The 12,385-nt window shown below is 36.8% G+C and overlaps 1 protein-coding gene across 1 annotated transcript; it reads right to left on the reverse strand.

The window, feature by feature from the left end:
- Nucleotides 1-56: 56 nt before the first annotated feature.
- On the reverse strand, nucleotides 57-6,175 carry LOC145239596 (uncharacterized). Its single transcript, XM_080102958.1, has 3 exons — nucleotides 6,065-6,175; nucleotides 1,408-1,714; nucleotides 57-849 (listed from the first exon to the last, which is right to left on the reverse strand). Exons 1-3 carry the CDS (start codon nucleotides 6,119-6,121, stop codon nucleotides 656-658), a joined length of 558 nt encoding a protein of 185 aa, XP_079959084.1. The 5' UTR covers nucleotides 6,122-6,175; the 3' UTR covers nucleotides 57-655.
- Between the last annotated feature and the right edge of the window lie 6,210 nt (nucleotides 6,176-12,385).

The following is a 12,385-nucleotide window of genomic DNA, read 5'->3' on the forward strand; positions in this document are numbered from 1 at the left end:
GTTTCGTGTTTAAGCATGATATTTGTCACACAATTTCACAATCAATTATCAACTGTTGTGTCTTATACTCAAGAGCCAATTATCGATGGACCGATTTGCGTTTGAAAACGTTTATAATTGTTTCCAACAATAGGGGATACATTCTCTTTGTTTTCAAGTAGAACGAATCGATTGTTCTCGTTGGGTGACATCACAATTAACTTGTTGTAACGACGGTTGTGGCAATAGCAACTATCGCGAAGCAACAGACAATTTTGATTTTGTTTGTGTGTGACTTTTCACCACATGATTCGATTTGTTCGAGGCTGTCTGTATTTAGATTGGTCAAAAGAAAGTTAATAAGTTTGTTACGTGTTTGGGCGGGAACAATTTCCATTTGTCACGGACGATTGCACAATACCAGTAGTTTAATCAAAGCAAAACATGTAGTCCAAATGAGGCATGTAAACTCGTACTTGAAAATAGCACATATGACTAATAAAAGCACAAGTAAATCCTATTCCACAACCCGAATTAGACTTGCAGATGCCTTTTGGCATACAAATCAGCGAATACACCCAACAAAGGCGTAAGCTAAGCAAAACGTATTATTCACATATTAACTTGTCTGTTTCTGAAGGAGTTTTCAAAAATGTCAGTTGTGTATCTATTTTCATTAATTGTTACCTGAAAACGTTGATTGCCATGTTGGTTGGTCTTGTGGAATTGCAAGTACAGCGCATTGATAGTCAACTGGGATTTCAGGAATCATGCACTGCCGGGTAACAAAGCGTTCGCTTGGTTCGTAGAGGTCAGGAAAACACCAAGAACATGGCTCACATGCATCAAGAATAGGATTCCAGTAGTAACCTAACAAACAAGTCCAAGAAACAACCGTTATCGGAATGCTAGGCACTGATTGTGTTCATAGGAACTGGTTCTTAACATTTGTTCAATTTTTCCATTGAGAAACGTGCTGTGCGTCAAACCCTTTAAACCCACAAATAGAGGCTTGTTTCTTAGCGACCGCGAATGTACGTTGTATATTGTGACCTTGCGTGCTGTCGTATTAAGTGCTTTACTATTTACGCACTGCGTTGACCTCAGCAGTTACTAAAAAGCTATTGACGCACACATCTGAAATGCATTTTGCGTTGCAAATATATTTTTTTTTTTCAAAAAAATGCGTTGCAAATTTGAAAAAACAAACAAATATGTTTTATTTGTCATACTGTGGCAATGGCTATTAACCAACCTTTCATGGAACAGGTCTTTCATAGTTTTAGTATGAAATGGTTCTGTATTGTACTGATTTTATTTGTCCATTAGTCACTCAGTATTTGTCAACATACAAAAAACTCATGGGACATGTGTTCTGAAAGCACCCACAGTTGCGCCATCATTGTGACATAAAAGTAAGTAACTCACCTTTTTTGCACTCTCCACATTGGGTATCCTCGTGAAGGGTGCACGTTTTCAAAGTTTGGCGGTTCTTTCCGCATGTTTTACATTTTCTACAATATTTTCTGTTTCCCCAACCGGCCACGTGGCTCTTCCCTGGGACACAAGTCTCACAAACGGTGTCGGTTACTGTAGAACAACTTCGTTTTACGCCCTGGCCGCTGGGACACGTCGTGCAAAGCAAGCATTGTTTCTGCCAAGGGGATTGAGGTCCAACTTCTGTGTTTCGGTAAAACACGTGAGGACAGCTTTTAATTCTTTCGCCCAATGTGTCCTGTTACAAAAAGATTACATCGTTTACTTTTATGTGCCGTATTATCTTAGGCACGTTGTAATTCAAAGTTCATTACTTTTGTGATATAAAACCAGCCGTTACATTGGCGCTCGTTCTCTTGCATTGCATAATTTTGCTTTCACAATGGTAAAAATATGACTATGCAGCTATATGTAGGTTTTAGTGCAATTGTGTTGCAACATTTCTACCGCCAAGCGAATTTAACGCATTGCGGTTTAACATGCAATTTGTTGAGAATGCGACTAAAAAGGTCCTGTCTTATAATTTACAAATACCTGACGATCACGTCATTATTTTTCAACCAATAGTAGGCCTTCATTTAGTGGGAGTACCACATAAGTACAACGATCACGCGATCATATTTGGGTAGTCCCCTGATTAAAAAGTAACTTGGGCTTGTGACGTCGTATTTGTACTACCGCCGGAGGGCAAATACCTTCATTCATCGTAAACATATGACGCAAGACCAGGAAATCGTACTTACGTAATTTGTTTAGGATATCCTGATACGCATTAGGTAACTTGTATCACATGCCGGTTTTGGCAGTAAAATTTGTGTCAGGTGCAAACCCATGTGACAGTAATTCTATTGTTTTCCGACTAGTTTAGGAGCAATGGGGAGAATCCTGCTATTGTACTCGTTTGGTCGTTTCAGGTCATTTTTACGCAACATTTACGTCACTGAGAACGCATTATTAGGTGATGATATAAGAATGCAGCCAACCAAAACAATTTGTAACGTAAGCACGCAAAACAGCGCTGGAGGTATTGTCCACCGACACACTCAAGAAAATAAAATTTTTTTGGTCTATTTGTGGACGTTGGAAGCGGGGTTTACCAACCAACACCCGTACCACAAACACTACGCAAGAGGTCTAAAAATCTAAACATTGCCACACCTTAAAACCTTTCAAAAATGACACTACGTGTCGTTGCACCTTTGGGTGGGAATATACCGTGTCTTTTGTACAAATATAAGCGTGACAGCTACTTATATATATGCGTAGATATTTTTGGCAACGATACACCTTTACCCACGGAGCGAAAACCCCTGAATAGAGATCAATATACCCAGAAATAATTTGTTTGGGGTAAGTTGTAGTAAAACCCGCAAAACGTTTTGAATTCTTTTTGCCTTTACAAATTTGTTTCGGCCAAACACGTAAAAATATAGAGATGGTTACTGGTTGTTGGTTTCAACTACTCACACTATTTGGTGTGTTTACGAATCCTTCCAAACGCTGACACTGTAGTTACCGTAATCGCGTAACAGTTTGTAGTTTCGCTCTGTCAGCGAGTTTGATAATGTGCAGTCAACATGTTATTTGTCGCTGTACAAGGAGTCAAACTGTCTTATCGGTTTTAGTTCATACTCCCAGTCATCAAAGGCTCTGATGGAGTTACATTACTAATAACATGTGTTGTAAATTTCTCCCTGACACTATACTAACCAGACTACTGATTGAAGTCATGATGAATTTAAAGCTTTTCTCCGTTTAAAGTCCCAGAGGTCAGCACTCTATACCTATCAGTAACACAATGGGTTTATATTAAGCGCGAGACATGTTCGACGGGGTACAGTAACTTTGGTTCTATATCATTGGGCCTTTCTCCTTTGCGTGCGTGCGTGCATCTAAGAGCGCCGTGACGTCAACGGCTGATTTTTATGAATGAAACTATTTTGCGCGCGACCTCAAGAGCAACTGTTGGCTTAGCAATTGAACACTAAATTGGTAACATTATACGCTCTGAACCAAACCTTCAGTATACCAGTGTGCATTACAACATTGTTGTTTCACAGGCTATAGTGATACATTTGCTTGTGCGTGCATGATCCTACATTTACCGAAGTATTTTTTACAAAGGCACTAAACGAACTTTGTATCCAATAATTTTCTCAGGCTCAAAAGAAACATATAATGTTTGTGGAGGCCTTGGAGGACAAAAGTCTTGCGGTGGCATTTGTACTTAACGACTGAATTCATTTGCAATGAGTCTTTACGCGTGGGAGGGATGAATAAATTCCTCCCTAAAGCGTGAATCATAATAAGGAAACTAAACGGTAGTAATAAAGCCGGTAAACTTGGGTATTCAAGTTTTATTTTACAATGAAAAAAATATTTGCACCCACACGAATTCTTCGGCATTGCACGCTTGGGTTGTTGCGTAAAGAGCTCAAAATGTCAAACGACCAGTTTCTCCTTTCTGTTGCGTGCCGATGCAACGCAAGCAAGGTGACAACGCACTTTAGTTGCAACTAAATATAGAGTTAACGCAACTCGAGAGACACGTGTTGCTAATTATTATCACCCAATTTCTGCAGCTCTTTTTATTTTAAGCGAAGTAAATGGAATACTAAAAACTGGACTGTTATAGTTTTTATTGTTGAGTGTAAGTTGTATTTATCTGTAATGTAACCAAATTGTTTTTTTAATCCTAAATACGCATTTTAGGATATTCATACTTCAAATTTAAAAATGTAATCACTAAGTTCGTTGATTGGTGGATGAAGACTATAATGAATGTTATGTCTATTTTTTGCTTGCTTATACAGATATGTCGAAGCAAACGTACATATCTCAAACTTTAAGGACGAATGACTCTTAAATCAACGCATTTCACGTTCTTTAAATTTGAATATGATGGCTACATCTTCAGTCTTTGAACCATTATCAAAACCTATAATTTGTTCCAAAGACTTTATTGCAAGGAATGCATTTGAATGTAGTTTTGTAAATTGCTCATTTCGGGGTATACTTTGATAGCCTACTAAACTGTATTAACTCGTACTAATTTCCTGATAAAGGTACATCGTGACTTCCTATACTTTCAACGTACTACAATTCGCGTTACATAGTTCATTTCGAAGTACTTGGTAATAAATCATCTAATTCCCACCAACAACACATTAACACGAAACAGAAACCTATTGTGACGTTGCAGCTATTTGAAGCATAAAGTTTACTTTCAAAGAACTTTATGTTTGCGCTGTCCGCTACGATAAAGTGAATGTTTCTCTTTTTGCCATTTATAGAAAGGCAAATATTGTTAAACTCTAACTTTTACTACATCTTGTTGTTTGATTGCTACCAAAATAGCTTGGGAATTGTAAAGAAACCATTGAGCAATTCAAGTGCACATCAAATAAACTACGCAAGCCCTAGATATTTTGGTCGACTAGCACATGTCAAAAAATACCCCGAAATGAGCGAAAACGTTCTATGTTTTCTTAAGCAGGTGTGGCTAAAAAGGCGGGAAAAAAGGAGAAATTCCCGAAACGAATAATTTAACTTCAATATGTGAAGATTAGCTGCATTTTTGGAAACCCGCGTTTCTCCTGTAAGTTCCGGGCATATGTTTTTTTTGCCGGGTAAAAATATATTGAGTTACAGCAAAGCCTGAAATTTGTATGATGAACCGCGGAATGTAATTTTGAGAAATGTTTTTACTTGTGGAACCCTCAATCACCAAACAATGGTAGCTCTCGTTTTGAGCAGACCCATATCTGATTAACGTGCAGGCCGTGGGCGGCAAAAACTTAAAAATTATGATCGACAAAAAAACACAGCTACCCAATTGTCCGAGATTTTATGTAGTGAATACATTGTAATACATACGTTTTAACAGACGCTGTTTCAGTCCTATATACTAACTTCCCGACAATTTTGTGTTTGACCAAGTTACTTTTTTTAAGCCGGGTCTAATTTTCCCATTGATGCCAATTTTACTAAACAACATACTTGTAAATTCAATAACAGAAGGCCTATTGTTACAAAACCATTCTTTTCACAAACAAAGACGCCTCAACAGGGCACCACAAATACATAAAGCAGTCATAAACTTTATGGCCACTCGCAATTTCGAAAGACAACTTGGTTTTTCAAACTCCTTTAGCGCAACTGTTCTCTGCAATGACGCAATTTAATTCCTGCTATACGCTGTACACAAACACGTCATCAACTTACGTAGCCATTTCGCAGGACTTGCGTCATCTTTTGAGATTGTGGCAATTGCGCCGTAAGTCCGTAAAACTTGTTTCGCTTAGTTAACCTTATTCATACTTTTTTTGTTTCCTTAAACATATAAACCAAAATGTATGTTTATCGGACAAAAGCCAAATTAACCTTAAAAATTTATAATCTGTTCAGATCGTTGAAAATCGACAAATTAAAGTTCGTATTGCTGGAATATCCAATAACATAAAATCGCAACAAAACAAACAGTTATTTTTTTTAAATGTAAGTTACATAAACACTTTGATATTTTGGTAAGAATTTTTACCGTGTATAAACGTTAACAAACACAAAAGATAACCACATTACTGCTTACCTTCGTAATAATCACCAAGGCAATCGAAATGCTGATTCCCACGAAGAACTTGTTCATGTTTCTTTTATTCGAGGTCGTTGCGTATTTCGAACATGCGTTTATGAACCTGATGCGCTCTTTTATGTTTGTATGCGACACGCGAGAGAAAAACGCTTCGCGAACCTCGCCGGTGAAAAAAGCAAACCGAGCGGCAAGTGCGAGCGGCATTTGCGGAACTCAACGCATCCATAAACACGCCTTTTTCCACACAACGAAATAATAACCGCGACTTTGTTGGTGGTACCGAGCCTAAATTTTTCCTGATTTTTAGGCGAAAAGGTAACCGACTTTAGCACCTTGAACTATACCAATGTTACAGCGGTTTACCTAAGAAGCACTTCAACCTTGTGCTAGTGAGGTTTATGCATTCTATGAGTAATCAACGCTAAATACCACATTGACTCCTATAAATTATTTATATTCGGTTTAATGCCCATGTCTAGCAAAATTTGTTAAAGAATAAGGTTACCTAACAGGTCATCTAATCCCATGGGATATTAGTAATCGCTAAGGCAATGGTTCCCAACCTTTTTTGTTACATTCCTCCCTTTGCCCATTTTCGAACTATCCGTTCCTCCCCAAACGACGAAAAACAAATATAACATAAAAAATTATAGCAATTTGAAATACACTTTATAATTAGGGATTTCCATTTCAGAATCCTTTACAACCGGTTCCCAATGTAAACCGGGTCTAAATTATCATGGATATAATTATATGTGTATACAAAAATGTTCTGTAACATTTCCAATGTAATTTTTTTTACAGTTTTTGAAATTCCTCCCCTGAACTCATAAAATTCCTCCCTGGGGAGGAATTCCTCCCCGGTTGGGAACCACTGCGCTAAGGCCTTACATTTGGCTTTCAGGAATTGATCCGCCTTAAAACAAAACATTGCATGTGAAAAATTAATCACTAAAATAATTTTCGGTCTAATGGCGAAAACTAGTAACCCATGGTAATTAAACAATGATTGATCGCCTGCGGATTGACTGCACAAGGCGTTGTTGGATAAATATAGCATACAATTTTACATTTTAATTGCCTGCTTGTTGTAGAGAAATGTTTTTTTCTTTTGAGTCTAATTATCATCTGTCAAAAATTTCTTTATTGTTGTCGTTCTTGAAATGTTGACTTGTTTCAGTTTAAACAACGTCAATTGTTTTCTCTTGATTTGTCACAATGTAATACAACACTGAAATTGATTACACTGAACACTCCAACAGAAAATGGTCATTGACGATCACTGTTTACGACAATAAATAACTGAGAATGGAAAATATTTTCAAGTAACAAAATCAGCCAATAAATTTACACATCTTTTATTATGTTTTATCCTGTGGTAGTGTAGGAACTAAAGATGCCAGGGGGAAATATATCTTCCATGTAAATTTATAGACTGATTTTCCATTCTCATGTAATAAATACAATATAATCTTACTCATAAAGCAAAACAGAACAGTTTTGGAAATTATTATAGCAACAGGAAAAGTTTGTCGGAATTTTTCTGAAGACGATTTAGCTGTTGTTAGTGGAAAAACCCTTGTTTCTTCTGAGTTTGTATTTTTAGCTTCTGATAAATGTCAGCCCTGTCTATAAATGTACCCCCACTGAACCCAAATGCCATTTTTTGCAAAGTTTTGTATAAATACACTGAAAATGACTTGAATTACGATTGCATTCTCGAATTACCCCTCAACTGTGAAAGAAAATCCCTAAATGTTTGCAAAAAAATTCCGCCACCTTGAAAAGTATGTGTTTCCTTCGAGTGGCTTGACATAATGTATGGATTAAAATAGCGCATCGTGGTACTAAACCGACTATTTTGGGTGAAAACAGCGCTTCGGTAGTTGGACTTGTAAGTGTATGCCTGAAAATAGTGTTTTAATTTCGAAGTTTTTGGCCATAGGGCTAAAAACTGAAGTCTTTTTTTTGCCTAAGCTGTATAATTTGTGCTACCTAATGACAGCACATTTCCGATTTTTAGACACACATGTAAGGGCACTAAAAATAGCATTGGACCAAACCCCGTCCTCATTTATACCTTAACCAATGTTTGCAAAACAATAATTATTTCGTACCTCTTACCGCCGTAGGAATTTGTAGAGATAAATATTTGCATGATGAGGCCAACATATGGTGAACTGCTTACACAACCTTTCTATTCTCCGTTTTTTATCTTCCAATAAATCGATTCTGTAAAAAATGAAGTCGTTTAATCCAGATGGTATTTACTGCACATTAACGAAAAATGCGTGTGGTCGATTCCTTGACATTTTCCGACAAACCACCTCACCTTATCTACGCATAACCGTTCCCTTTGTACCTACTACGCTGTCCATTCCTAGGCTCAATTATGGCTATACCTTAGAATTTCAATGTATCCCAAATCTAGCATATTTTGTCGAAAAACCCAATGAATGAAAAAAAAGTATCATGCTATAGGTCGTGGTTCCCAATGTTTTTAGATGAATTCTTTCGTTAACAATTGGAAACATTTTCATTCATTCCTAATATGCTGCACATTAGATTCTCACCCATGCAAAGGTCAAAATGGGGTCTTTTGTCAGTTACTTTACATGTCATTCTTTTGTGCTAAAGTACCTATTTGCAAAACACAAGTTCTCCCAGGCTGGGAACCAGTGCTCGAGGTAAAGGAGGTCAGAGAATGAAAAAATAAAGTAAGAGAATGTCTAAACAAGCGAATTTAACGTTATCTGCTTTGTTTACGTATCTTCGTGTTATTTCACCAACATATGCAGTTGTCCTGAATTTCGAACAGACTAAATCAGGGGTCTCCAACTCAAAGTTTGTCCCGGGCCAATTTTTGAACTGCCTTGAAGCCGCGGGCCACATGCGCCCTTGGATGTCAAAATGCTTTAAAAGACCTTGATACTGCAAGCTATACACCACTCTATTAACACTCTAGGCCTGCTCTTTCCAAACCAAAGTCTTGGGTTCTTTAATGGTTGAAGGCGCCTTTTTCGTTGACCTTCAAGAGGTTATGTCTTTAGAATCTTTTTTTGCGTGTTCAAGGCTTTTTATTTCACCACAATTAACAATGAAAGCAATTGTTTGCGCATAATTCATATCTTATAGTTTTGTCTGTGATGTCACAAACCGCTCTTATATCATTGATATGCGTTACCAAGCAAATAATATTTAGGTGAAATGAATCCTAAACGCTGCAGTGGTAAAACTGAAAATTACTTTCAGCAGGTTAAAATTTAGTTTGGCTAAACGTTTAATTGGCTTTAGCATTTGGATGCGGCCTACTCAAATGTTAATAAAATGTTCATTGGTCTTCAAAAGCATAAACGTTCCTCATCCATAAAATAAAATTACACAGTAAACAAGAACTAAACGGTTTTCTTTTTACACTTGATGACCAGCACACAAGTTCGCATTATTTCATCATAATTATGTATCACATAGGTTCATTCTTTTCGCATAGTGATATATTGGTGTGTCCAGTTCAAGTTTCATTACTTTTCCTTTCTTGAACACTCGACGGGTGAGTAAAACAAAAAAGTTGGCCATATTTAACGAAATAATAATATTTAATAACGCGCCGCGGGCCACGGAAAATTGACTCGCGGGCCAGATGTGGCCCGCGGGCCGCGTGTTGGACACCCCTGGACTAAATGGTACTCGCGAAAAATGCGTGCTAGGCGCGTGGCTCCATGGAGATTTTTTACATCCTAATTAGAGAGTTTTAGGTTTTAATTGTACAGTACATAATTTATACCTAAGTTATATGAACATAATTATTTGACATCATTTTCATTAGTATGTGTCAAAAATTTCCCTCTCTTGTAAAATTGCCTTTGGTTGCGTTGTAATGGTAATCGTTATTTACATTGCTTGTAATAAAATTACGACTTCATTGTTTAATTTTTTTTGGAAAAAATACGTAACGTATCTATACCTTGCGTAAAAATCATGATTTTCCCACCGACTGGATACAATGCAATTTATGTTTCTTATTCGAGAGAAACAAATGTTTTCTGGTGTCCAACTAACAACACAATTTTGGCATAAGTTTTGCCCACCAACTAACAATTGGCCTAATTTATAGATGTGTTTGCATTTTACGCATACTACAACTTCTGCTGTTGACTGTAGTGTATCAAGTAATCAGGGGCGGCTCGTGCTAGGGTGCTGCGGAGCTGCAGCACCCCCTAGATATTTTCACCTAATATTCCTACCGCAACAATACAGATAACTTTCATGATACTTATTTTTTCATTCATAAGTATAATTTTTATAAGTATAATTTCCGCCTTGATCGGCATTTTTTTCATTTAAAAAAAGTATGGCATTAATATGTTATCTATGGTGGAACTGCAGCTCCAGTTTCATGACGAATCGTGACGTTTCATGACGTTTTGCACTTGTGCGCATGCGCACTTGGAAAAGCTACATGCCGGGCGAACTTGGCGACTGTGTGCTGCGGCTCGCGCAGCTCCACCAATCACGCAGCGTGTGAACCGGCCGATGTAGTTGTGTTGTCTGTTTCGGGTCTATTGTGCTCCAAACCCAAACCCGTTTGCTATATTCTAAGTTCGACAGTGAGTACAGTTAAACATTTTTTTCTAATTTATTTGTTTGAAGGTTAGTCGTGAATTTTTAAGATGACTGTACGTGGGCTTCAGTTTTTGCAGTTATCATTGAATTAGAAAGTGTATCTACCACCTTGAAAAAGAAAAAGGTCATCTAACACTTTGAAAAGTCACGATTAACCTTTATAATAAAAACCTGAAAAAAAAATTAAGAAAACTGGGATAAAACATCTTCTATTCAAGATATGTCATGCAGGAATAAGCAACCACAAGAACTACTCACACTGTGAAGTTAAATGCCTCAGTGAAATTCAGGCAATATTAAATGCAGAACAAACAATTGCACAAGCAACATGAATTTTGAAATACCTTAGTGATGACAACACAAGCAACAGGAATTTTGAAATACCTTAGTGATGACAATTTCAAGTTTTGGTTTCTTAACACACCATGTGGACAGTATTTGCAACTAAGTGCAATCTTGTGTATTGATATAATGGACATGTTATGTTTCTTTAAACAGTAGCTGCTAAATTGCTTCACAGGAAATGTTTCTTAAGAATGAACATTCTACAGGGGAGATAGTAGTGACCACCAAACATATCCTGTTGTTAGAAAAGTTACTGAAACTTTTAAAGGAAAAGCCAGTTAGCCAGCAATTTCCATGAGTCTCTCAAAGGCAAAACGGTTCTTGAAAATGATGTCAACACTGAAAAGGATGCAAACTTTTCTAAGGAACACCATTATTTCCAAAAAGACTTTAGAAAAAAAAACAGTTTCTTGGTTGTCATTTGGAAATCAAGGAAGAAGCTATTAATTATTTTGCTTAAACTATAGCTTTATGATTCATTTTGGTTTTAAAATAGAAGCACAAGGTTTAATAATATGTTTTAAATTTAAGTGAGAGTGTTGTTTTCAGAGCTTGCAGAGTTTTGTACTTCAAAAAAGGAATTATAAGCTATTTGCCACCAAATAAAGCAGCAAGTTTAGCAGTTAAGAAACTTACAAACAATTAATAGTTGTACACAAAAATTAAGAAAAGATGTTGAATAAACAAGTTGATGGAATATGTTGAAAATGCTGACTGTGGCTATAAGATACTTAAATGATACATGACCATATTAATGACTGAACAGCAAGTGTGTTAGTTAGTAGTCATTGTTATAACCAGTTTTACTTAAATTTTGTGCAATTGAAATACTTCGACCTTTTTCGACTCATTTATTAATAATTTTTTTCTATATACTGTTGTTGTGTTTTACCGTATTTACAACCGCTTTGTTTCGAGTCTGTGTCACGTGTGTTTTTGTGCCACATTCACACTGCATGTTATTGAGTTTGGCCTGTCGCTGTGCAAGTAAACAAAATTCGCCAATGATACCGTCTGCTGTTTACACCCGTGTACATTATTGCGTAACAACCATTACGTCACAATGGAGTTGCTAATTAAGATTTGTATTACTTGTTTTTTACACAACTAGAAAACTAGAAATGTGGCTTTTCCATATATTGCCAACTTATATTTGTCCAATAAAGGCTTGGAGCAGCACCCCCAGAAATTTTTGGCACGAGCCGCCACTGCAAGTAATATAAGTCGGTACCTATCTACAACGTTGTGGTACATTTCCATTTTCCAAATTGACGAAAGAAAAGGCCTGAAAAAAATAATTTAACTATATGTTAATGCCAGATGTAAGTCAGTATTCGGGACGCATCTCAA

Source organism: Phallusia mammillata, chromosome 7 (genome assembly GCF_965637545.1).
Source record: "Phallusia mammillata chromosome 7, kaPhaMamm4.hap1.1, whole genome shotgun sequence".
NCBI classification, from domain to species: Eukaryota; Metazoa; Chordata; class Ascidiacea; order Phlebobranchia; family Ascidiidae; genus Phallusia; species Phallusia mammillata.